Here is a 27,302-nt window from a genome sequence, read left to right as displayed (position 1 = left end):
TGCTCAGAGTTAGCTCTCATAGCTCGGTCATGGGGTTTTACCTGATGCATGGATTGATAATACTTATTATAATTGTATACTGTATAATCATTGGATGCCTTAATATGTGTTGTAAGATGACTATGGCTCGGATGATGCCAATACACTCGGCCCATCACCAAGATGACATCCCGTAACTGGTGACCATCAAACCAGAAGGAACCCGGACGGAGAGCCAGTGGCTGTAAAAATGTGATGAGGTGTTTATGTACGGAATGTAATGAATTGCAGGACGGTCTTTCAGACCAGACATTGATACAGGTTATTAACCCGGGGATGTTTATAACGGACACTGGAAGTTGTATTCCTAACCAAAATCCAAATTTGGACCGAGACAGCAACAGGACTATTGTTGGTCTGGCGAATTGTTAGCACACTTTTTGACCATTAGGGGGAATACCTACCCAAACATTTCTCTACCAATAGAGACCCTCGTGGCAGAGGTGAAAGAAAATATAACATGCCTGTTCTCCACCTGCACGGAACGGAGGTGTAGCGTAACCCAGACGTCAGGCCAATGCATCTGCCATAACGACAATGGTGTCCCGTTGTCGGCGGGTAGCGAAAGGGAATGTTGGTTAGGAGGTGGAATAGTAGTTATCATAGAATGAAAAAAGAAGGGAATGAGGAAATGAACAGAAAGGCATGGTACTAAAGCATGATGGGTAGTTAGGCCAAGTGAGGAGTAAAATCTTACTGCATGAGAATAAGGAGTTAGGTTAGTGGACTTTGTAAAGATCTCTAGTTTATGCTGAGGAAAATGTGCAGCCTGCAAGTGGGATTCGAGACATGATGAGGGGGATGGGTAGTCACTGAGTCGGCCTGTTGGAGAAGATACTGGTGAAAGGGGCCTCAGGGTTAAGGAATGTGGGGAAAGCCTATGGGTGCTTTGCATTTGCCACCGTTGCCTTATTTGGGTGTGTGATTGAAACTTGATGCTACATGAATGTATATGAAAACGAGATGCTTTGTCCCTTTGTCTCTCACTTGCTCTGGGAATCTCAGGGACTGTGTTGGTGTCCTGTGTTATCAGAGCGAGTCTAGCTTGCAAGCTGCTTGGAATAAAATAGATTTTTACCGACAAATCTGACTTGGTAATTTTACGGAGACCAGACTGAGGGCAAAAAGAACTCAAAATCGTCATTTTCAAGAATAATAATCTTTATTGTCACAAGTAGGCTTACATTGCATTGAAGTTACTGTTAAAAGCTCCTTGCCGCCATGTACCAGCGGCTGTTCAGGTGCCAGGAATCGAACCTGGGACCCAGGCACTGTCAAGCCACAGTGCTAACCACTGTGCTACCTGCTGCCATATGGCAGAAGCAGTTAGATATAGCACTTAAGGCGAAGGAGATCAAAGGATACGGAGGGGAAAGCAGGATTAAGCTATTGAGTTGGATGATGAGCCATGATTATGATGACTGGTGGAGCAGGCGCAAAGGGCCAAATGGCCACTTCCTGCTCCTATTTTCTATTTTCCGTGTAATCCCTTCCGCAGACTGGATACTTGTAGGAATCCATTCCGAAAGGGTGCAGATGAATGACTTCTTCCCAGTGTGAATCCGCTGATGTTTCCGCAGGGTGGATGAATCAATAAATCCCTTCCCTCACTGAGAGCAGGTGAATGGCCTCTCCCCAGTGTGAACTTGCTGGTGGCTCTCCAGTATGGAAAAATCACTGAATCCCTTCCCACACTGAGTGCAGATGAATGACGTCTCCCCAGTGTGAAGTCGCTGATGTCTCCGCAGGGTGGATGAATCACTGAATGCCTTCCCACACTGAGAGCAGGTGAACGGTCTCTCCCCAGTGTGAACTCGCTGATGTCTCTGCAGGGTGGATGAATCACTGAATGCCTTCCCACACTGAGAGCAGGTGAATGGCTTCTCCCCAGTATGAATTCGCTGATGTCTCCGCAGGGGGAATGAAGTACGGAATCTCTGCCCACACCGAGAGCAGGTGAATGGCTTCTCTCCAGTGTGAATTCGTTGGTGTGTCTGCAGGCTAGATAACTGCGTGAAGCCCTTCCCACACTGAGAGCAGGTGAATGGCCTCGCCCCAGTGTGAACTCGCTGATGTCTCTGCAGGGTGGATGAATCAATAAATCCCTTCCCACACTGAGAGCAGGTGAATGGCCTCTCCCCAGTGTGAATTCGCTGATGTGTCTGCAAGGTGGATGAATGACTGAATCCCTTCCCACACTGAGAGCAGATGAATGGCCTCTCCCCAGTGTGGACTCGCTGATGAGTCTGCAGGCTGGATAACCGAGTGAATCCCTTCCCACACTGAGAGCAGGTGAACAGCCTGTCCCCAGTGTGACTGCATCGATGAACCTCCAGCTCAGTGTCCCCACTTTTCCACTGTTTCTCCATGTTGTGGGTCTCCTCGTGTCTCTCCAGATTGGACAATCAATGGAAGCCTTGTCTACAAACAGAACATGTGCACTGTCTCTCCTCACTGTGAATGGTGTGATTTTTTTTAGGCTGCGGAACTGGTTAAAGCTCTTTCCTCAGTCTGTTCACTGGAACTCTCTCACTCGAGTGTGTGTTGTGTGGGTCTCGGTGCTTTTCCAGTCACACTCCCAATTAAAACGTTTTGGAAGCCGACAGATCGGACAAAAATTTCTCCTTTGCGCTGATGGTATTCAGATCAGAAGGAATCGAGTGAGTTTGTCACATCGGGACGTGATGTTTGAGATTTCTGTCTGTAATTCCTCCTCTTCCAATATCCTTCAAAAACAATTGACAAAATTCATCATTGTTGGTATGGGTTAGGAATTCAGAGCAGATAATACTATTTCCTAAGGAACATTATTTCCTCTCGTTCTCCAAAAGTTGTAAACATCCATCCCACACAATCTCCCTCCATTCTCACTCTGCTGTATCTAACATTCACCCTCCCTATTCTCCTGAAGGTGCTGATTCATGTTGATTGACAGATCCAAGCTCAGCTCACTGCTTCCTGACCAGGACACAGAGATTAGAATAGGAGCAAGAGTAGGCCAATTGGCCCACCGAGTCTGCTCAACCATTCAATGAGATCCTTGGCCGATCTATCTCAGCACCATTTCCCCACATGATCCCCATATCCCTCGATATCTTCAATATCTAGAAACCTGTCAATATTTGTCTTGAACACATCCGATGACTGAGGCTGCACATTCCTCTGGGGTAGAGAATTCCAAAGCTTCACCACATCCTCGAGTGACGAAATCCCTCCTCATCTCAGCTTTCTCTCTATTTTCCGACCTGTTCCCCATAACCCTTAACTCCATTGTCAATAAAATATCTGTCAAACTTGTGCTTCAATATATTCAATGACCCCCAGATACAACTGGTCCCTGTGGAAGAGAAATCCAAAGACTAACAACCCTCTGAGGGACGAGATGATTGGAAATCTATAACGTAGCTGCAGTCTTATATTACAAGGTGAGAAATAATACTTTACTACAAACTGTAAATAATATATCTAGCACGTGCCATACAAGAACACGAGACATAACTCTGTCCATTATTAATTTACCGTCCACTGAAATGTCAGCCATCTCTTGGGGAACCCAACCCTTTAATTGTGACCGACTGCGGGTAAGAAAGGGCTGGGTGGGACAAGGGCCAGGGGGGTGGCGATACTGATAGGCAAGCGGACGATGTTTAGGGTGACAAAGACGGTTATGGACCCAGGGGGACGGTGCGTCATGGTCAGCGGGGCCCTGGAAGTACTAGTTAACGTGTACGCACCCAACTGGGACGACACGAGCTTCATCAAGAAGACCATGGCAGAAATCCCTGACATAGCGAGGCATCGACTAATCATGGGGGGGGGGCTTCAACTGCGTACAGGACCCAAAGACAGATCAAACCCCAAAACGGGGAAAACCTCAAGCATGGCAAGGGAACTCATTCAATTTGTGGAGCAGACTGGAGCGGTGGACCCCTGGAGGTTCGCCCAGCCAGGGGAGAAGGAATTCTCCTTCTTCTCCCCAGTACAACGTATACACCAGAATTGACTTCTTTCTGATGGGGAAAACGGTGCTTCCGGGGATAGACAAAGTGGAATACTCTGCAATTGTGATATCAGACCGCGCTCCACACTACATGGACGTGAGGCTGGAGACGGGCAGGGCCCAACGCCCCACATGGAGGTTGGACGTTGCCCTACTAGCGGACAAGGCCTTCAACGAAAGGTTATCACGGGCCATTGCAGAGTACACAGAGAACAACCAGAATGGGGAGGTCTCACCCTCCACATTCTGGGAAGCGCTAAAGGCCCTACTAAGAGGGGAAATCGCTTTCAAAGCGCGAAGAGATAGGGAGGAAAGGGCGGCTAGCCAGCAGCTAGTCAACTCCAAAATGGAGGTAGACCGTAAATACTCTGAGGCTCCGACCGTACAGCTCCTGGCGGAGAGGAAAGAGCTACAAAGGAACTTTGATCTGCTCTCCACCAGGAAAGCAGTGCACCAACTCCGCCTGGCACGTGGGACCCTATACGAACACGGAGACAAAGCCAACCGCCTGTTGGCACACCAGCTGAGAAAGAAGTAAAAAAGGACCTGCAAAGATGGAACACACTCCCACTCCCCCTCGCAGGGAGAGTCCAGACGATCAAAATGAACGTACTGCCCAGGTACCTCTTCCTACTTAGATCCATTCCAATCTACATCCCCAAGGCCTTTCTCAAAGCGCTGGACAAACAAATCATGGCGTTTGTATGGGGGGGGGGGGGGGGGGGGGGGGGGAGGGAGAATGCTAGGATCCCAAAGAAGGTCCTACAAAAAACAAAATCCACGGGGGGGCTTGCCCTCCCAAACCTACAATTCTACCACTGGGCGGCGACAGCCGAGCAAATAAGGGGATGGATCAAGGAGCCAGAAGCCGAGTGGTTGAGCGCGGAAGAGACATCCTGCGTGGGGACCTCCCTCCGGGCCTTCGCCATGGCAGCACTCCCATCCCCACCCAAAAAACACTCCAGCAGTCCGGTGGTGATAGCCACCCTCCAATCCTGGAACCAACTACGGCAGCAATTTGGCCTGACCAGAATGTCGGACAAAGCTCCCATCTGCAACAACCACAGGTTCACACCAGCGCTGACTGACGCCACCTTCAAAAGGTGGGGGCAGGACGGAGGGACACTGACAGTCAGGGGCCTATACACGAACAGCAGGATCGCAACACTGGACGAACTGACAGAGAAATTCCAGCTAGCCAGGGGGAACGAGCTAAGGTATCTACGGCTCAAAACCTTTCTACGAAAGGAGGCAAGGATGTACCCACGACAGACATTACTGGAAGAACTACTGGACGCAAGCATACTAGATAAAGGAAACTGTAGTGACATGTATGACCGATTGATAGAAAGGGCCGACACCGTACTGGACGCAACAAGAATGAAGTGGGAGGACCTGGAGATTGAGATAGGGTGGGGACTCCGCAGCGAAGCACTCCACCTCCACGTGCGCAAGGCTCAGCCTGACGCAGCTAAAAGTGGTACATAGAGCCCACTTAACAAGAACCCGTATGAGTAGGTTCTTCCCTGAGGTGGAAGACAGATGTGAACGGTGCCAGGGAGGCCCGGCCAACCACGCCCACATGTTCTGGTCTTGCCCCAGACTTGCTGGGTACTGGACGACCTTCTTCGAGGCAATGTCCAAAGTGGTGGGTAGTGAGGGTGGAACTATGCTCGAAAGTGGTGGTCTTCGTGGTTTCAGACCAGCCAGATCTATTCCTGGGAGGAGGGCGGACGCCCTTGCCTTTGCCTCCCTGATCGCACGCCATAGAATCCTGTTCAGCTGGCGGTCAGCAGCACCACCCAAAGCTGCAGACCAGCTGTCCAACCTCTCAGAATCTCACCAAATGGAGAAAATCAAATTCGCCATCCAAGGATCAGACGATGGCTTCCACAGAACATGGGAGCTATTCACGCAATTGTTCCGGGACCCGTTTGTGGCCAACGAACAAGCGGAAGAATAGCCAGGGGAAAGTAGCCAAAGCATGAGAGTGAGAGTTAGACCCAGAGATGGCAGGGGGTGGGGGGGACGACGACAGCTAAACCTAAGAGGAAAGAAAGGCTAACCACAGGGGGGGTGGGGGTGGGGGAAAGAGGAAGAGACAGGGAACGAGAGAGGAGAACCAGGGAGGTGGAGGGGAGGCAGGGAAATGAGAGCCGGAAGGAAGGCACGGGATACAATGGTGAACTTGGCATCTCCAGGAGCAGGGAACAAAGAATAAAGACAAAAGACTGGAGGAAGTGTAGAAGCGGAGGTGAGCGCGAGATGGCAGCGATATCTGTCCGGGAGAAGCAAGCGTACAAATTGGCTCGGATGAGTGGAAAGCCTTTAAAAGTGAGCAGAGGACAACTAAAAACACAATACGGGAAGATGAAATATGAGTGCAAGCTAGTTAGTAATACAAGTGAAGATATGAAGAGTTTTTTTCAATATATAAAAGGTAAGAGAGGCAAAAAAAGACATTGGACCACTGGAAAATGTGGCTGGAGAAGTAATAATAGGAAACAAAGAAATGGCAGAGCATCTGAACAGTTACTTTGCATCAGTCTTCACTATGGAAGACACGTGGGGTGCCAGAGTTCCAGGAGAATCAGGAGGCAGAGGTGAATGCAGTGGCCATCACTAAGGAGAAGGTTTTGGGGAAGCTAAAAGGTCTGAAAGTGGATAAGTCACCTGGACCTGGATGTTTCCACTTGTAGGAAAAAACAGAAGACACCATCTCAGATTAAAGGGATGATCCTTTAAAACAGAGATGAGGAGAAATTTCTTCAGCCAGAGGATGGTGAATCTGCGGCACTCTTTGCCACAGAAGGCTGTGGAGACCAAATCACTGTGTGTCTTTAAGACAGAGATAGATAGGTTCTTGATCAATAAGGGGATCAGGGGTTATGGGGAGAAGGCAGGAGAATGGACATGAGAAGATATCAGCCACGATTGAATGGCGGAGCAGACTCGATGGGCCAAGTGGCCTAATTCTGCTCCTGCGTCTTATGGACTACACCCCAGGGTTCTAAATGAGATAGCTGAGGAGATTGTAGAGGCATTGGTGGGGATCTTTCAGAAATAATTGGAGGCAAGAAGGGACGGAGACAGAAGACGGGAAATTTTAGGCCGGTTGGCCTGACTTTGGTCATTAATAAGATTTTACAGTCCATTATTAAAGATGAGATTGCATAGTAGTTGGAAGTGCATGATAAAATAGGACTGAGTCAGCACAGCTTTGTCAAAGGGAGATCATGTCTGACAAATCTGTCAGAGTTCTTTGAGAAGGTAATAAGGAAGTTAGACAAAGGAGAACCAGTGGAAGTGATTTATTTAGATTTCCAGGAGGCCTTTGACAAGGTGCCGCACAGGAGACTGTTACATAAGTTAAGAGCCCATGGTGCTAAGGGTAAGATCATGGCATGGATAGAGGATTGGCTGACTGGCAGAAGGCAGAGAGTGGGGATAAAGGGGTCTTTTTCAGGATGGCAGCCGGTGACTAGTGGTGTGCCTCAGGTGTGTGCTAGGCCACAACTTTTCACAATACACATTAATGATCTGGAAGAAGGAACTGAAGGCACTGTTGCTAAGTTTGCAGATGATACAAAGATCTGTAGAGGGACAGGGAGGATGGAGGAAGCAGGGGGGCTGCAGAAGGATTTGGACAGGCTAGGAGAGTGGGAAATGAAGTGGCAGATGGAATACAATGTGGAGAAGTGTGAGGTTATGCACTTTGGAAGGAGGACTGGAGGCATAGACTATTTTCTAAATGGGGAAATGCTTAGGAAATCAGAAGCACAAAGGGACTTGGGAGTCCTTGTTCACAATTCTCTGAAGGTTAACATGCAGGTTCAGTCGGAAGTTGGGAAGGCAAAGGCAATGTTATCATTCATATCGAGAGGGCTAGAATGCAAGACCTGGGAGGCTGCATAAGGCGCTGGTCAGAACCCATTTGGAGTATTGTGAGCCGTTTTGGGCCCTGCATCTAAGGAAGGATGTGCTGGCCTTGGAAAGGGTCCAGAGGAGGTTCACAAGAAAGATCCCAAGTGGCGTAATTCAGCTCCTATGTCATAATCCCCTGTAAAAGGAGTTTCCAAAATCCATCGCAGTCGGTCAAAGAACAAAGAAAGGTACAGCATAGGAACAGGCCCTTCAGCCCTCCAAGCCTGTGCAGACCATGCTGCCCGTCTAAACTAAAATCTTAAAGAAGAAAAGTACAGCACAGGAACAGGCTCCTCCTGCTCCCTGATCCAGGATGACCGCTCATGTCCCCCGCTGCACTTTGCCACTCGTTGTCATCAGCAAGCCCTTGATTTGAGGGCGACATCTCCTCAGTGTTGCCAGTTTCTGTTCTGGGTCTTCATGTGGCTGAACAGAGCCGCAGAGCTTTGGACACATGGGACAGGATGTCCAATAAGACAGTGAAATCCGGAGAGCAGGATTGTCTTCCTTTTCTTTCCATCTCTGCCACCGCTTTGCATCATCAATAAGACATTGAGATTCAAAGACTAATCCAGTTTGATGGACAAATTGTCTCCATTCTGAACAATGGGGAACAAGCTCCTCCCACTCATTGAAACATCGCCCCGACAAAGATGACAAACGCACATGCGCCCTGATGCACATCCAATAAAGATGGCGGCCGTTAACCCGAGGCAATTACGAGGAGCTGCAGCTCCGCTCGGTACAAACTGAGTCCCGGAAACTCTTTTCCAAGGTTTACGGCTCACAAGAACTTCAAACCGATGCCAGTGCTTATGTAGTTACATTGTATATGTTGTGTTGCCCTTTTCTTCCCATGTACTTAATGATCTGTTGAGCTGCTCGCAGAAAAATACTTTTCACTGTACCTCGGTGCACGTGACAATAAACAAATCCAATCCAATCCAAACAACGTTTCCTCCCATCCCACAATCTCTCGCTTCCTGCATACTGTTAAACTCTTACCGATTTCGGATCTGAAGACACAGCCCTTCCACATCGTCATTACCCACACTGCGCATGCTTCAATCAGAGCGGGTCCCGCCTTTTATTCACTCCGATTGGTTGGAGGACCAGCCGTTATCTGTCGGTCCTCCAACCCCGTCCCTCTCTTTCTATTGGTCGGGACTGCCGTCAATCACCTGGCCAGTGTGATGGTCACAGATGGTGAGAGCGGTCACAGGCTGACTGGTTGATTGTCCAATAATCATAGAATTTACAGTGCAGGAGGCCATTCGGCCCATCAAGTCTGCACCGGCCCTTGGAAAGATCACCCTACCTAAGCCCATACCTCCACCCTATCCCCATAACCCCACTTAACCTTTTTTGGACACTAAAGGCAATTTAGCATAGCCAATCCACCTAACCTGCATTTCTTTGGACTGTGGGAGGAAACTGGAGCACTTGGAGGAAACCCACGCACACACGGGGAGAGCGTGCAGACTCCGCACAGACTGACCCAGTGGGGAATCAAACCTGGGACCCGAGCGCTGTTAAGCAGCAGTGCTAACCACTGCCGCCCAATGTGAACAATTGGTATTTAATCCAAAGAGATTGTGCTGAGAAAAGTGATGTTCTAATTTCTGAGTTAAAATAAACCTTTAAGTATGAATTGCAATTTATTTGTATAATATAAAAGGCAGTGAAAATTTGGATCCTCTGAAGTTAAATTTCAGCCTTAATGTTGTGCATTGGGTTTCACATGTTTTTGGAAGCTCCACCCTCTTTAACCTTTTTTGGTCTAGGAAGGTTGAAGCTTTGGGTTACCTGAAAGCTGATCGTTTTACTTTTATTTTTCTTTTGTTTTATTTGAGTCAGTTGGAAAAGTGCCTGAAGGAAGAGGGGGGCAAAAACAAATTTGGGCAAAGCTGAAAAAGTTGCCAAAAGAATTGAGAAAACAAAGTTTAAAATGTGTTTCATAGAATTTACAGTGCAGAAGGAGGCCGCCCGGCCCATCGGGTCCACACCGGCCCCTGGAAAGAGCACCCCACCCAAGTCCACACCTCCATGCCATCCCCACCCTATCCCCACCTAATCTTTTTTGGACTCCAAGGGCAATTTAGCACAGCCAATCCATCTAACCATGCACATCTTTGGAACTGTGAGAGCACCAGGAGGAAACCCACACAGCCACGGGGAGAACATGCAGACTCCGCACAGACAGGGACCTAAGCCGGGAATCGAACCTGGGATCCTGGCGCTGTGAAGCCATAGTGCTGATTCATTTCATATCTGAAAATAAAGTTACGTAAAGTCAACACAGTCGTGCACATTTGAGAACGTTTGTTCCAACACCCTTGAGAGCAGAGAAGTTAACCCTTCCCACTGAACAGCACAGTGATGATTTAAACTAAAGACTTTGCCTTTTCAAGATTTGGCTTCTTTCAAGACAGTGTTTTGGAATGGAAAATATCGTAGTGATCTCCAAACTGATTGCAAATTGAATGACGCGGTTAGGTGATTTGCATATTCTGAATTCTCCCTCAGTGTACCCGAACTTTTCATAGTAACTTCATTGCAGTGTTAAGATAAGACTAGTGACAATAAAGAAATAAAAATGAAATGAAATGAAAATCGCTTATCGTCACAAGTAGAGCTTCAAATGAAGTTACTGTGAAAAGCCCCTAGTCGCCACATTCCGGCACCTGTTCGGGGAGGCTGGTACGGGAATTGAACCGTGCTGCTGGCCTGTCTTGGTTTGCTTTAAAGGCCAGCTATTTAGCCCTGTGCTAAACCAGCCCATCTATAAAGATTATAATCTTTGTAATCTATAAAGATTATTATAGATTATTATTATTAGAAATTCCTGTCCTTCTGTCTCTTATCTACAAATATATTATGTGAATATTAAATTGGTCAGAAAAGTCCCTCAGTTGTTCCTTTATAGTCTGTGTTGTTCTGAATGAGGACAGTATTAACCTTCTCTCTAACCTGTCCTAACTCTTCTGTCCATTCATCAACTGAAACCAGGGACTCCTTGTTCTCATGGTGACATTCCCTGTCTGCGAATTATTCCATTAAATCAGCCCTGAATTGTATGTGAAATGTTTCATCTTGTTGCCACATTTCAGTAACAAATGTTGAAATGTTTGCTCCACACCTACAGGGTCTCATCTGTTTAAAGCCACAAACAGAAAGGTCCAGTTTTCTCCTGGAGTTTGAGACAAATCAGCTTTCAAAATGATGCAGTTTCAGCCAATGAGGGAGATCTGGTCTCAGCCCCGCCCCTCATTCACTCCGATTGGTTGGAGGACCAGCCGCTCCCGCGCGATCCTCCAGTCCCACCCCCTCTTCTCTTTGGTCCGGAGCTGCCGCCAATTACACTCTCGGCATTGTGATCTGGAGCACGCGCAGTGCCGATACTGGAGTGACGTTGTTGGGGTGAAATTCTGAGCAGTTCAGAATTAGAAACTGCAGGCGAGCAGGGAGCGATAGTGGCGGGTGATTTGGGAGGCTTCATAAACATCCGGTGTAGGCCCAGAACCTGGAATAAAAAGCTACCGAGCCGCGCTTGCAAACAACTGGGCGCAGTTGTGGTTCTCCGACGAAAGGCCCAGGTTAACAGCCCCCATCTTGCTGAGGGAGATATGCTGCAGTGCACGTGCGCAGTCATTGGGTCAGGGAGTCCGAAGGCGATCCAAGTTTCATCTCCAGGGGAGGAATTTGTGCTTTATTCTTCCATGAGATGTGGCGAGGCCAACATTCATTGCCCATCCCCAATTGTCCTTGAGAAGGTGGTGAGCTGCCTTCTTGAACCGCTGCAGTCGGAGTGGTGTTGGTACACCCACTGTGCTGTTCGTCAGTGAATTCCAGGAGTTTGACCCAGCGACAGTAAAGGGACAGTTGAAGGGGCGGCACGGTAGCAGTGGTTAGCACTGCTGCCTCGCAGTGCCAGGGATCCGGGTGCGATTCCGGCTTGGGTGACTGTGTAGTTTGCACCTTCTCTATTTGCCGTCCCTTGCATACTCCTTAAATCCACTTCACAAATTACTTCCCTGCCTATATTTGAGTCATCCCATCATCCAACACATTCATACAGATTGTAAATGGGTGAGAGACCAGCACTGATCCTGGTGACATTCCACTTGTCACATCTTACCCACCCAGAAATGACCCATTTATACCGACTGGCTGCTTCCTGCTCACTAACCAATCCGCTATCCACGCTGATATGTTGCTCCCACGACAGCTCTTATTTTGTGTAATAACCTTTGTTATGGCACCTTGGGAAATACCTTCTGGAAATCCAGATAAAGCACATCTACAGGTTCCCAGTTATTGACATCCCTTGTTACTTCCTCAGAGAACCTTGATAAATTAGTCAATCACGATTGATTCCCTGAACCCCATTTTCAAACACTGTCAAAAGAAAATTCAAATCTCCTCTACCCCTCTGGCTCCTTTGCCAATTACCTTAGAGGGACTCACTTTCTGTTAAAGAGCCTGTCAACCCCTCTCACCCACTTTCCCAAAAGTGAACAAATTTAATCAGGAAAAGTCTAATAAATTCAAATATTTTCCTGTTAAACGTTTATTGATGAAACACAACATGGCTAAAAAAAAGCCTGAAAATTAATTGAGGATCAAAGACAACCAGAGTAACAGGATGTTCACAATGTTCTGGTCCCAAATGGTTTCCCTTCGGCTCCTCTGTACCCTGTTCGCAAAATTCCTTGCTTTGGGCACGGGGGCACTGGACCCTGGGGGTCGCATCACCATCAACCCCGGTCACCCTCGCCCCTGAACCCTGATTGGTTGGAGGTGCAGCTCCCAGTCAGTCTTCCAGCACATTCCTGTCTCTATTAGCAACGCTCATGGCAGTTCCCATAACTGGGGAACAGGCCCTGTTATTCTCAGCTAAATTCAGCCCTCAGCTCCATCACCTGGCTGTCATTGACATGAGCAATAGAGACAGAAAGGTACCCGAGGGTCAAATGGGAAGTCAAAACTTGTGGATTTGGACCCCCAAGAGGTCAGCAATTTCTTAGGAAAAATCAAATTCCCAGTCCACAAATTAAAGGATCACACGACGGGACTTCACGTTTTCTGACTTTTAATACAACAAACAAACAAACTAGAAGCTACTTTAACTCGGAAACCTACACAGTAAACTATAAACTAGAACTTTGCCCTTTTGCACAATCTAAACCCACACTCCATGATTATAGTTACTCTGTCCTAAGTCAAAACTTAATTGTCTCAGAACCTGTCCAAAGTGATGATTCATTCCCGAGGATTTACTTCAGTTCTTCGACCAAAACACCGAGAAACAAAGGGAGAATAGAATGTGAACTGGCAAAATACATCAAAATGGACTGTAAAAGCTTCTATGGCTACGTAAAAAGGAAACATTTGGCTCAGACAAAGGTTTGTCCATTCCAGATAGTCAGGAGAATTTAGAATGAGGAATAGAGATCTCTACAGCCACCTCGTTCAACACTCTGCGATGTGGATCACCAGCTTTTGGGGATTTATTCACTTTCAACCCCATTAATTTCTCCAGTACGACTTTTTCACCAATACTAATCTGTGCCAGTCCCTTGGTTCTCTGGTGTTTTGGGGACAATTTCTGTATCTTCCTCTGTAAAGACATACACACATTGTTTAGTTTCTCTGCCATTTCCTTACTCCCCATTATAAACTCTCCTGTCTCTGCCTGGAATGGACCCACATTGGTCTTTGCTAATCTTTTCCTTTTCACATTCCTGTAGAAACTTTTCCAGTCGGTTTTTATGTTTCTCGACAGTTTGCTCTCATCAGTTTCTTGATCCTCCTTTGCTGAATTCTAATGGATCTCATGGAATCTTTAACTTTTCTTGTTAGCCACGGTTACATCAATTTTTTCATTGGATTTTTGTTCCTTAAAGGCATCTATATTTGTTGTATATATGCAAACTATAACTGGCAAAAGTCACAAAGGACTTTAGGCTGCTCTCACCTTTGACAGAGAGAGAGCTGACTGGTGGTGATTTAACCTGAGGGTCAGCACACCTCAGGCGAGGGGCCTGGTTGAGAAGGCGGGGCCTTCATGAATAAACTCTGCCAGAACGGGAGTTGAATCCTCACTGTGCGCCTTGCTCTGCATCACGAACCAGCCATCCAGCCAACTGAGCTAACTGACCCCTGATAAATATGTAATAATTCCTTAAACATTAGGTATTCCCTGCACCAATCAGTTTCCCAGTCCATCTCGGACAACTTGCCCCTCATACCCTGATAGTTTTCCTCTGTGAGGAACATCCAGATAAATTAAAGAAAAGAACCATGTAACCACCAGGGCCCATCTCCGTGGCAACGTGGCAGCTTTGGGGGGTTCCAAACAGAAATGGAAACTAAATATCTTCAAACTTCCAAATACCCTTTCACTCTGTGATCCTTGTGCAATTTGAAGCCAGGTATTAGCAACAAGGCTCAAAGAGCATCAGCCCACTGGAGGCAAAGTGGTGAGACCAGCCAGTCCAGCAGAAAGAAACCCTCCGACCATCCCCACTGACCACCTGTCAGAATGAACAAAATGCAGTCCTGGGTGTAGAGCAGAAACAATAACAGCAGAATCCAACCCCTGTTATCAATTGTGAAATTGTTGGTGTCACAGCAGGTCCGATGAAACAGACAATCCTGTCTCACGTTGAGGTGTGGACGGCGTCTCCCTAGTGTGAACTCGCTGGTGTCTCCGCAGGTGAGATAACTGAGTAAATCCTTTCCCACACTGAGAGCAGGTGAACGGCCTCTCCCCAGTGTGAACTCGCTTGTGTCTCCGCAGGGTGGATACTCGAGTAAATCCTTTCCCACACTGAGAGCAGGTGAACGGCCTCTCCCCAGTGTGAACTCGCTGATGTGCCTGCAGGTTGGATACTTGAGTAAATCCCTTCCCACACTGAGAGCAGGTGAATGGCCTCTCCCCAGTGTGAACTCGCTGGTGTCTCCGCAGGGTGGATACTCGAGTAAATCCTTTCCCACACTGAGAGCAGGTGAACGGCCTCTCCCCAGTGTGAACTCGCTGATGTGCCTGCAGGTTGGATACTTGAGTAAATCCCTTCCCACACTGAGAGCAGGTGAATGGCCTCTCCCCAGTGTGAACTCGCTGGTGTCTCCGTAAGTGGGATAAATGTGCAAATCCTTTCCCACACTGAGAGCATGTGAACGGCCTCTCCCCAGTGTGAACTCGCTGGTGTCTCCGCAGGGTGGATACTTGAGTAAATCCTTTCCCACACTGGGAGCAGGTGAACGGCCTCTCCCCAGTGTGAACTCGCTGGTGTATCCGCAGGTGAGATAATTGAGTAAATCCTTTCCCACACTGAGAGCAGGTGAATGGCCTCTCCTCAGTGTGAATTCGCTGGTGTATCCGCAGGTGAGATAATTGAGTAAATCCTTTCCCACACTGAGAGCAGGTGAATGGCCTCTCCTCAGTGTGACCTTGCTGGTGGCTCAATAGGTGGGACGAATCACGGAATCCTTTCCCACATTGGGAGCAGGTGAATGGCCTCTCCCCGGTGTGAATTCGCTGGTGTCTCAATAGATGGGACAAATTACAAAATCCTTTCCCACACTGAGGGCAGGTGAATGGCCTCTCCCCAGTGTGAACTCGCTGGTGTGTCTGCAGATTGGATAACTGAGTAAATCCTTTCCCACACACAGGGCAGGTGAACGGCCTCTCCCCAGTGTGACTGTGTCGATGTACCTCCAGCTGAGATGGGAATCTGTATCCCTTCCCACAATCCCCACATTTCCACGGTTTCTCCATGTTTTGGGTCCCCTCACATCTCTCCAGGCTGGACAATCAGTTGAAGCCTCATCCACAGACACAACACGGGTATGGTCTCTCCCTGCTCTGAATGTTGTGATGTTTTTCAGGCTGTGTAACTGGTTAAAGCTCTTTCCACAGTCATTCACTGGAACACTCTCTCTCGGGTGTGTGTTGTGTGGGTCTCGGTGCTTTTCCAGTCACACAGATGTTTGAAAGCTTTAGCTGACAGTTTGGGCAAATATTTTTCATTCCACAATCATAGTCTGATGATATTCAGGTTCCAAGGAAGGGAGTAACTATCAGATCGAGACGTAATGTTTGAGATTTCTGTCTGTAATTCCTCCTCGTCTAATATCCTGTAAAAACATTTTACAAAATTCATCACTGTCAGTACAGGATAGAAACTCAGAAGACAATTCTAGTTTCTATGTCATATTTTTTCCTCTCTCCTATTCCCCGAAAGCTGCAAATCTTCATCCCACACTCTCCCTCAATTTTTTTTTTTAAATTTAAAGTACCCAATTCATTTTTTTCCAATTAAGGGACAATTTAGCGTGGCCAATCCACCTACCCTGCACATCTTTGGGTTGCGGGGGCAAAAACCACACAAACACAGGGAGAATGTGCAAACTCCACACGGACAGTGACCCAGAGCCGGGATCGAACCTGTGACCTTGGCGCTGTGAGGCAGCCGTGCTAACCACTGTGCCACCGTGCTGCCTCTCGCCCTCAATTCCTATTCTGCTGTATCTAATAATAATAATCTTTATTAGTGTCAGAAGTAGGCTTACATTAACACTGCAACAAAGTTACTGTGAAAATCCCCTAGTCGCCACACAACGACGCTATTCACCCTCCCGAGTCTCCTGAAGGTGCTGAATCAGGCTCATTGACAGATCCATGCTCACAGCTTCCTGTCCAGGAGGTCACAACAAATATGAGCTGCAGTCGGCCATTCGGCCCATCGAACCTGAAACCAAAGAGAAAATGCTGGAAAATCTCAGCAGGCCTGGCAGCATCTGCAGGGAGAGAAAAAAGCTAACGTTTCGAGTCCAGATCACTCTTTGACAAAGCTAACAGATAGAGAAAGTGGTAAATATTTATACATGAAAGATGACTCCATTCTCACTCCACAGTATAAATATTTCAATGTTAAAATTATAAATGTCTCAATAAAATATTTTCTAAAAAGTGAAGAAATGCATTAATAAAACAGCGCAGGTGGATTCAGCGGGAATGGAGCCGCCTTTTCAACATGGCAGCCTGACCCTCAGGAGGTCTCGCGCCCCTGCGCTCTCCGGGGCTCTGGGAGGCAGCGGAAATTATGACTGTCGACATTATCCGTGTTACTGACCAGAGGCTCAGTGTGCTGACTCAATATCTGTGAGCTCACGCGGCCCAGCTGCAAAACGCCATGAAGAGGCTCGATGATCCGGAGGAGAGGGCAGCACGGTAGCACTGTGGATAGCACAATTGCTTCACAGCTCCAGGGTCCCAGGTTCGATTCCGACTTGGGTCACTGTCTGTGCGGAGTCTGCACATCCTTCCCGTGTGTGTGTGGGTTTCCTCCGGGTGCTCCGGATTCCTCCCACAGTCCAAAGATGTGCAGGTTAGGTGGATTGGCCATGATAAATTGCCCTTAGTGTCCAAAATTGCCCTTAGTGTTGGGTGGGGTTACTGGGTTATGGGGATAGGGTGGAGGTGTTGATCTTGGGTAGGGTGCTCTTTCCAAGAGCCAGTGCAGACTCGATGGGCCGAATGGCCTCCTTCTGCACTGTAAATTCTATGAAATTCTATGAGAGAATCCTGAACATTCAGCAAGATGCCTCCTCGACGGAGACAAGAATTCAATCCTTTGAAAACCAGCCGAGTGGCTGGCAGAGGTCCTGGAGGACTTGGAGAACCGAGGGTCGGAGAAAGAACATCCGAGTCGTTGGCCTGTCAGATGATCATCAAAGGATGGAAATGGCTGGCACGAGGGGACATAGCTTTAAACTGAGGAGTAATAGATATAGGACAGAGGTCAGAGGTAGGTTCTTTACGCAAAGAGTGGTGAGGCCGTGGAATGCCCTACCGGCAACAGTAGTGAACTCGCCAACATTGAGGGCATTTAAAAGTTTATTGGATAAGCGTATGGATGATAATGGCATAGTGTAGGTTAGATGGCTTTTGTTTCGGTGCAACATCGTGGGCCGAAGGGCCTGTACTGCGCTGTATCGTTCTATGTTCTATGTTCTAATTTAGAGTGGAGAAGGAGGCCACTCGGCCCATCAAATCTGCACCTTGGAAACAGCACCCCAGCCAAGCCCATACCTCCACCCCATCCCCGGAACCCAGTATCCCCACCTAACCTTTTATTTGGTCACTAAGGGCAATTTATCATGGCCAATCCACCTAACCTGCACATCTTTGGACTGTGGGAGGAAACCGGTGCACCCGGAGGAAACCCATGCATACACAGGGAGAACGTGCAGACTCCACACAGTGACCCAAGGCGAGAATGGAACCTGGGACCCTGGAGCTGTGAGGCAACTATGCTAACCACTGTGTTACCATACCACCCATAAATAATGTTATTTTCTGTCCATTTAGTGTGGAGGGTAAGGCTCCCGTTAGGTTCTTCGAGGACCGACTGCCACGTTTTCTCAGCTGGATTTGAAGCCTGGGTGTTTCAAATTAGAAAGGGTGCATCGTATCCTGTCTCTGAGGGATAGTTTTCATCCCAGGCCTGTGATCATTCGCTTCCACAACTTGAAAGATCGGCAGACGGTCCTGGAGACGGGTACAGTGAGGTGGCGTCTGGCCCCAGGAGGGAGTGAGGATTTGGGACTTTTCGGCAGCAACACAAACAAAGCGTCGAGACTTTGAGGAAGTTCAAAGGCAGGTCAAGCCTGTGGGGAGTGAATTCCGTCATGCTTTATCCTGCTCCCGAAAAATGGTATCCAACAACTCCGTCAAGTCTTTCAATAATCCAACTATATCCTTGGCCTTCATTAAATCCATGAAGAGCCAGGATCTGGAGGGGTGGTTTGCAGCTCATATTAACTCAGGTTTCAATCCAGACTCTTTCCCTATCATGGTGTTGTTGTCTGAATTTCAGAATCACAGAAATACACATAGGGACAGGAGTTGGCCATTCAACCCCTCGAGTCTGTCCTGCCATTTAGTGAGATCATGGCTGGTCTGTGACCCAACTCCATATCCATTAATATCTTTGCTTAACAAAACTCTACTTCAGATTTAAACTTAACAACTGATCCAGCTTCACCTGCTGTTTGTGGGAGAGAGTTCCAAACCTCTCCCATCCTGTGTGTGAACAAGTTCTTCCTAACATCTCTCCTGAACGGTCGAGCCCTGATTTTTAGACAATGATCCCTAGTTTTAGAACCTCCAACCAGTGGAAATAGTTTACCTTTATCTCCCCTGTCTTTCTCTGTTAATATCTTAAATACTTCAATCAGATCACACTAACCTTCTAAATTCGAGCAAAAAAAAGGCCTAACTTGTGGTTAAAACTTTGGGTCAGAGCCGCTGCATTCTCTCCCTCGCCTCCCACAGCATCCTGGGACACAATTCATCCAGACCTAGTAATCTAATAATCTTATGGGCGGCACGGTAGCATAGTGGTTAGCACTGCTGCTTCACAGCACCAGGAACCTGGGTTTGATTCCCGGCTTCGGAGTCTGCACGTTCTCCCCGTGTCTACGTGGGTTTCCTCCGGGTGCCCCGGTTTCCTCCCACAAGTCCCGAAAGACGTGCTGTTGGGTGAATTTGACATTCAGAATTCTCCCTCTGTGACCCGGACAGGCTCCGGAATGTGGCGACTGGGGGATTTTCACAGTAACTTCATTGCAGTGTTAATGTAAACCTACTTGTGACAGTAAAGATTATTATGAATGGGCCGAAGGGCTCCTTTCCGTGCTGTAAAACTCTCTGACTCTAAAGATAGAGGTGGTAGAGGGAGGGAGGGAATGAATTTATAGAGAAACTGCCAAAGCCCCAACATTCACCAGCTGAGGACACACCTTAGCTCCCTTTCCAATCTGAAAGCAGCCTGAGCTGGATTTACATTCCCCTTAATTGATCATTGCTGGGTGATAATCCTGTACTTCCTCACCTCACACCACTGTGACAGCACCTTCACCACACAGACTGCAGCAACTGACCAAACATCACCTTCCCAGTTATTCCTGAAGGCACCGCCTTCCCAACCTGGCCCCTTGCCTGAGGTGCGGTGATCCTCAGGTCACATCACCGCCGGTCAGCTCTCTCCCGGGACCAGGCCCTGGTTCACAGCCGCCATCGTGGGGAAGCAGAGCGCATGCGCTGGCGTCTTGGTGACGCAACAGTTCGTGGGCGGGACCTGAAGATTTCTGTTCCCAGCCGGGTCCTAGTGCCCGTCTCACAAAAAACGGGTCACAGGTTTTCAAATGTTTCACCCACGCCTGGGCTGCAGCTGATGTTTGTGGCCTGGAGGTGTCTGTGGATCACGTAGACATTCAGTGTGAGAGGCTGCAGCCTCCATATAGCTACCTGAAGGGGGTTACACAGCGTTTGATTACATTTCGTGGTCCTTTCCAGTTTATTATCAGGATGTTTGTGTGATATTTTCTTACCCTCAGAGTGATAATTCTTTATTTAAAATACATTTCAGCAGCAGGCTTAAAGGAATAAAGGTTATTTATTATCACACTATTTCCCTGGATGTTTGAACATCTCAGTCTCTCGTCTCTTTCACACTCACTGACACATACACAGAAATTAGGTACAGATCAAGTTGAAGCTGTAATGATGAAAATGGAATGCAGACTGCAATCTTTATATCGCTGCAGGTCTGTTGTCTTCTTGTTGAGCTGGTCCTTTAGTTGGAGTGAAGCGTTTTTAGAAACAAATAATTCTCATGAGGCTCTGAACCTTCATGCTTCTGAAAAGGGGTCAATTACTAGGGGGCATAGGTTTAAGGTGCGAGGGGCAAGGTTTAGAGTAGATGTGCGAGGCAAGTTTTTTACACAGAGGATAGTGGGTGCCTGGAACTCGCTACCAGAGGAGGTGGTGGAAGCAGGGACATTTAAGGGGCATCTTGACAAATACACGAATAGGATGGGAATGGAGGGATACGGACCCAGGAAGTGTAGAAGATTGTAGTTTAGTCGGGCAGTATGTTCGGCATGGGCTTGGAGGGCCGAAGGGCCTGTTCCTGTGCTGTATTTTTCTTTATTCTTGTAGATGAATAGCCAGGAGGTTGGTTCTCAGGTAGACTTGGAAGCTGGAATAAGTACAGTACTGTGGCTGCACTGGAAGACATTCAGCTCTGCTGTTTCAGCTGTTTCATGCTGCTTCAGTTGCTTCTCACACACACATTTGCTTTGTTCAGAGTTTATTGTACTGCATCCCTGACAATTAACTACAGTGTTACAACTCTGAGACCCAGAATACCCCGATACAATAGCAGTTTACGATGCTCACTCACGCTTATCTCTGTCCTAAGTCGAGCTCATTCTCCTGTGTTCAATACGGCACTTGGAGACCAACAGTCCAGAGATTTCATATTCCTCAAATGCTGGGTCATCCTGACACAACGAGACATTTAAACTTCACAGGTGGCTGCAAAGTTTCCTTATTCAGGTCCGTGTTTAATTAAATATTGGTCACAGAATCGAATATTGCCCACAGTTTAATGTCCATAATAACCTGTTAAGTTGCAGCCACCTTGGCAGAGTTTGTGGATCTTACAGTCTATAATATCTAGTATCCTTGTGCCGAACATGACATCTTGAATCTACTCTTGGGTCTGGATAAAACAGTGCATTGTCGCTGGGTGGGATGGGCGGCACGGCAACACAGTGGTTAGCACTGTTGCTTCACAGCTCCCGGGTCCCAGGTTCCATTCCCAGCTTGGGTCACTATCTGTTTGGAGTCTGCACATTCTCCCTGTGGGTTTTCTCCGGGCGCTCCGGTTTCCTCCCACAAGTCCCGAAAGACGTGCTGTTAGGTGAATTGGACATTCTGAATTCTCCCTCTGTGACTCGAACAGGCGCCGGAATGTGCCGACTTGGGGCTTTTCACAGTAACTGGCAGTGTTAATGGGTGGGTGGGTGGTTACTCTGACTGCCGACTTCTATTTCGTGGTCTTGTCTATTCCCAGTGGCCCTGCAGAGGGAGCATGCGGTACCCACCGGAATGCTTGACATCTTCCACAACCAATGGATACCTCAGTGGACAGAGTGTTTCAGAGACACTGGGAACAATATTCTGGTTCAGTTAGGAAGGTTCCCGACACTTTTGTTGGGACTTCTAGCTGATTTGGGTCTTTTATTTTGACTGGACCCATGCTTGGGGAAAGCAAGAGAGGAAAGAAGGTTCTATAGAAACTAGAATGATCTGTTGTGAATTTCTATCCCATTCTTACAGTGATCATTTTTGTAAACTTCTTTTTCGGGCATTAGGATGGGAGGATTGGCAGCTGGGCAACTCAAACCAAATATAACATCAAGATCTGACAGTCACTCAATTCATTAGGATCTAAATATCACAGACTGTCAATGTGCTTGTCTGTTCTGACTGTGGGAAGTGATTTCAAACATCAGTGTGACTGGAAAAGCCCCGAGACACACACACACCTGAGTGAGGGTGTTCCAGTGAACTGACTGTGGAAAGAGCTTCAACCAGTTACACAGCCTGAAAAATCATCTTGTTTCCTCTTGTGAGAGACTCTAGGACCAGAGGGCATAATCTCAGAGTAAGGGATCTCAAATTTAGGACAGAGATTAGGAGACATTTCTTCTCTCAGAGGGTAGAGAATCTGTAGAATTCTTTAGCTGGGCAATTCTTCTTTATTTGGGAATCAAACTGTTGTCTAATTGTGCCGGCAGTTACCAGGCCCCTGTGAGCTCCTCCAGCTGTTATTTTAACACAGACTTCAACAATCTATTTTAAGTAGGTTTTTATTCAGTTAATTCATTGTGACTGTCACACAAACACATCTTCAGTCTGGAAACGTAAACCAGCTGCTTTACATTCAATCAAGAACATCACAGTTTTACACCAATCTCTGATTTGACAGCACGTTTCCAGCATTCACCATTGTTCTTCCTGACTCTGAATACAGCTGTAAAGGAGCTTCTGTTCAATGTCTAGGAGCTCTGAACCATGGAAGATTCATAGAATTTACAGTGCAGAAGGAGGCCATTTGGCCCATCGAGTCTGCACTGGCTCTTGGAAAGAGCACCCTACCCAAGGTCAACACCTCCACCCTATCCCCATAACCCAGTAACCCTACCCAACACTAAGGGCAATTTTGGACACGAAGGGCAATTTATCATGGCCAATCCACCTAACCTGCACATCTTTGGACTGTGGGAGGAAACCGGAGCACCCGGAGGAAACCCACGCACACACGCGGAGGATGTGCAGACTCTGCACAGACAGTGACCCAAGCCGGAATCGAACCTGGGACCCTGGAGCAGTGAAGCAATTGTGCTATCCACAATGCTACCGTGCTGGGACACATTTCTCTCACACCTCAGGATTAACCCACACCGGGACTTTGCTGACAGTGAAGAGAGATGATAAAGACCCAAGTGTCTTTTGTCCCTCTCAGTGTGACCCTGAAGGACTGTGTCCAGGCTGAAGTTCTGTTCCTGCCGTGTGATCCTCCTCCAGATTGTCCTTTCTGAGCTCCAGCCAGGTGCTGTTAAACACTCGGGTGGGAAAGACAAAAATCTGCAACGTTTCAAACCAAGCTTATTTATTTCACATTTATTCAGAATATTAAACCTCATCAGCAGATTAAGACTGTCAAGAGTGAACCTGATTCAGTCCTGGACATAATTAACAGTATCAATAAGAGTAGAATCCAAACCTTGTAGTCGCTTGTGAACTCGCTGGTGTGTTAGCAGGTGGGATGCCTGAGTAAACCCCTTTCCACAGACATTACAGGTGAACAGCCTCTCCCCAGTGTGAACTCAATGATGTTTCAGAAGATAAGCTAAATGAGAAAATTCCTTCTCACATATGGAGCACATAAACGGCCTCTCCCCAGTTTGAACTCTCTGGCATGTCAGCAGATAGAATGACTGACTGAATCCCTTCCCACACACAGAGCAGGTGAATGGCCTCTCCCCAGTGTGAACTCGCTGGTGATTCAATAGGTTGGATGAACGAGTGAATCCCTTCCCACACACTGAGCAAGTGAACGGCCTCTCCTCACTGTGAACCTGCTGATGTGTCAGAAGGTTGCATGAACGTGTGAATCCCTTCCCACATTCAGAACAGGTGAACTGTCAATCCCCTGTATGAAGTTGCTGGTGTATCAGAAGGTTGGATGACTGAATTAATCCTTTCCCTCACACAGAGCAGGTGAACGGTCTCTCCCCAGTGTGAATATGTTGATGTGTCAGCAGATCCTTTTTACATTTAAAACTCTTCTCACAGTCTGGACATGTAAACGTTCTTTTATCAGTGTGAACAAGCTGGTGAGTCACAATGTGGGATGACCGAGTGAATCCCTTCCCACAAACAGGGCAGGTGAATGGCCTCTCCTCAGTGTGAACTCGCTGGTTGGTGTGTGTGAAGGTTGTATGAATGGGTGAATCCCTTCCCACAAATGGAGCAGATGAACGGCCTCTCCCCAGTGTGACTGTGACGATGAACTTCCAGTTGTGATGGATAACTGAATCCCTTTCGACAGTCCACACATTTCCACAGTTTGTCCATGGTGAGGGTGTCCTCATGTCTCTCCCGGTTGAAGCTTTGTCCACACACAAACAGCCGTTTAATTTCTCCCTGCAGTGAATGACGCGATACTTTGTTTGAGCCTGTGCAACTGGTTCAAGCTCTCTCCACAGTCAGTGGACTGGAAAACTCTCATTGGGGGAAGGGAGGTATATCTCGGTGCTTTTGCAGTCGCACCGCTGAAACTGAACAGACAAACACGTCTCCTTCCAAATTCAAAGACTGATGATATTCAGCTCCTGATGAATCGGTGACTGTCAGATCTCGATGTGATGTTTGGTTTGAATTTTCTGTCAGCCAATCCTCCACTTCGAATATCCTGTACAAGGAGTTTATAAAAGTCATCACTGTCAATCCAGGGTAGAAATTCTGAACAGAGAATTCTAGTTTTTCTGGAACATTTTTCCCTCTCTTGTTCCCCCAAAGCTGTAAATCCCAGTCCCACACACTCTCCCTCCTCCCTGGGCTGAAATCCAAACCCATCTCACCATCTGCACCATTTCTTTCCTCCACTCCCAGTTTTCTCCCTCCCTCTCCTCTGCCTGGGTTCAGTTCTCCAGCTCCTGTCTGCAGACTGACAATAAAACCAATGGGTCTTATTGGGGGGTTTGGGTTCTCACCATTGTCCCCGCTCGCGGCGGCTCTCATTCAGCCTCTGGGAACCGCACTCACTCTCACTGCGGCTGCGCTCAGCCCGGAGCAGCACCGCGCATGCTCCACACAGAGAGGCGACTTCCGGGGGCGGCCGTCGTTGACCCGGAAGCCGGAAGAGAGAATCTTGTGAATTTCTCTCCTGGACTGAGAGTGAAATTCCTTTGGAAACTCCTTTAGAAAGAGGAGGATTTACTCACGGGAATCTCAAACCAAACATCACATCATCCTCTGACTGAGTTACTCGATTCATCAGGACCTGAATATCATTGGGAGGTAAAATGGTTTGTCTGTTCTGTCTGAGGACAAAGATTTCAGATATCAGAGTGACGGGGAAAATGTAAATGACCATTCCAGGGTAAATTTGAGACTAATTACACCGATCACATTGGAGAAGTTAAATAATTTGCTGTTGTACTCTGATGTATGCAGGTACATTTTAAAATTACCACAGTAGCATACTTGGCAGCTAAACTGGGCAAACTGCTGACCTTGTTCGTAGTGAGAATTCCTATCCCGGATTTTATTAAAGTTTGTTGTTCCTGTTGCATTTCATTCAGCTCATCGTGTTTACAAAGTAGGTATTCAGCCTAAACTCAATTTCCAGATTGTGGTCTGTAGCTTTTTAAGTTACATCAATTCAGATGTCTGTCAAAATTGTGGATAGCACAATTGCTTCACAGCTCCAGGGTCCCAGGTTCGATTCCGGCTTGGGTCACTGTCTGTGCGGAGTCTGCACATCCTCCCCGTGTGTGCGTGGGTTTCCTCCGGGTGCTCCGGTTTCCTCCCACAGTCCAAAGTAGTGCAGGTTAGGTGGATTGGCCATGATAAATTGCCCTTAGTGTCCAAAATTGCCCTTAGTGTTGGGTGGGGTTACTGGGTTATGGGGATAGGGTGGCGGTGTGGACCTTGGGTAGGGTGCTCTTTCCAAGAGCCGGTGCAGACTCGATGGGCCGAATGGCCTCCTTCTGCACTGTAAATTCTATGAAAATACTTTTTAAATGTTATTAGGGAAACCGCCATCATTTCAGGCAGCATGTCACAGATCCTCACCACCCTCTAAACCTCCTAGTCCTTCCTTAAATCGCTGCCCCCTTTTATCTGTATCCCTCAACTAAAGGGAATAGGACCTTCCTATCCAATCTATTTAGATCCCTCAGAATTTTTTAAAAATATAAATTTATATTTTTTTCCAATTAAGGGGCAATTTAGTTTGGCCAAGCCACTTACCCTGCACATATTTGGCTTGTGGGGGTGAAACCCACACAGAAAACGGGAGAATGTGCAAACTCCTTACAGACTGTGACCCCGGGCCAGGATCAAACCCGGGTCCCCAGCACGCAGGCACACAACCACTGTGCCACCATGAAACTCCAGAATTTTATACATTTAGAATAATCTTTATTATTGTCACAAGTAGGCTTACAGTAACACTGCAATGAAATTACTGTGAAAATCCCCTAGTAGTAACACTCTGGGACCTATTCGGGCCCAGAGAGAGATTATTCAGAATGTCCAATTCACCTAACAAGCACGTCTTTCGGGAGGAAACCCATACAGACACTGGAGAACGTGCAGACTCCGCGCAGCCAGTGTCCCAAGTGGGAATTGAACCCCGGGACCTTGGCGCTGTGAAGCAACAGTGCTAACCACTGTGCTACCGTGCCGCCCATAAAACAGTCCAGCTCAATGTTCTCAGATTAAAGAAGCTGAAGCGCCCAACGTGGGTCTTGAACCCACGGCCCTGGGATTAAGACTCCCATGCTCTACCGACTGAGCTAGCCGGGCTGCTTTTCAAAATTTCATTTTGGTCTCCCCTCAGTCTTTTCTGTTCCAAAGAAAACAGCCCCAGTTTGTCCAAACTTTCCTCAGAGCAAAGATTGTCAATTTCTGGCTGATGTTGTTAAATCCCCTCTGTGCTCTCTCTGGTGCAATCTTCCTGTGCACAGGAATCTCTCTCTGGCCTATCTAGTCCTGTCCTGCCATTTATCATGTAGTCCCTCCAGCTTTCTTCCTCACTATCACCAATGTTTAATCATTTTTGTGTCACAGGTAAACTTCTTATTCATGTTCCTACATTTACTCCAAACCAATGATGTCACCAGGAGTGAAGGGACCAGTACTGATTCCGTGGGAACCAGCACTGGAAATAGCCCTTTGATTTTCTCT

At 47.5% G+C, this 27,302-nt stretch overlaps 1 protein-coding gene and 1 non-coding gene across 8 annotated transcripts; both read right to left on the bottom strand.

Moving 5' to 3' along the window:
• Positions 1–1,182: 1,182 nt before the first annotated feature.
• Positions 1,183–20,061, bottom strand: LOC140419713 (uncharacterized). Of its 7 annotated transcripts, XR_011945993.1 has the most exons (4): positions 19,867–20,061; positions 14,563–16,105; positions 10,189–10,234; positions 1,183–2,765 (listed from the first exon to the last, which is right to left on the bottom strand). XR_011945993.1 is itself a non-coding variant. In XM_072503652.1 (3 exons), exon 2 carries the CDS (start codon positions 15,744–15,746, stop codon positions 14,592–14,594), a length of 1,155 nt encoding a protein of 384 aa, XP_072359753.1. In that variant the 5' UTR covers positions 15,747–16,105; positions 19,867–20,061; the 3' UTR covers positions 1,183–2,765; positions 14,563–14,591. The 7 variants fall into 7 exon arrangements, 4 of the variants coding, with proteins under 4 accessions (XP_072359753.1, XP_072359750.1, XP_072359751.1 ...); XR_011945992.1 differs by lacking the exon at positions 10,189–10,234 and having other exon boundaries at positions 13,431–16,105; XM_072503652.1 differs by lacking the exon at positions 10,189–10,234.
• A 6,787-nt stretch (positions 20,062–26,848) lies between these two features.
• Positions 26,849–26,921, bottom strand: trnak-cuu (transfer RNA lysine (anticodon CUU)). Its single transcript has one exon. It is a non-coding gene; the product is annotated as a tRNA-Lys (tRNA).
• Between the last annotated feature and the right edge of the window lie 381 nt (positions 26,922–27,302).

This window comes from Scyliorhinus torazame, chromosome 5, assembly GCF_047496885.1.
Source record: "Scyliorhinus torazame isolate Kashiwa2021f chromosome 5, sScyTor2.1, whole genome shotgun sequence".
Taxonomy (NCBI): domain Eukaryota; kingdom Metazoa; phylum Chordata; class Chondrichthyes; order Carcharhiniformes; family Scyliorhinidae; genus Scyliorhinus; species Scyliorhinus torazame.
Note: the sequence above shows the minus strand (reverse complement) of the source record. Positions and strands in the feature narration are given on the sequence as shown.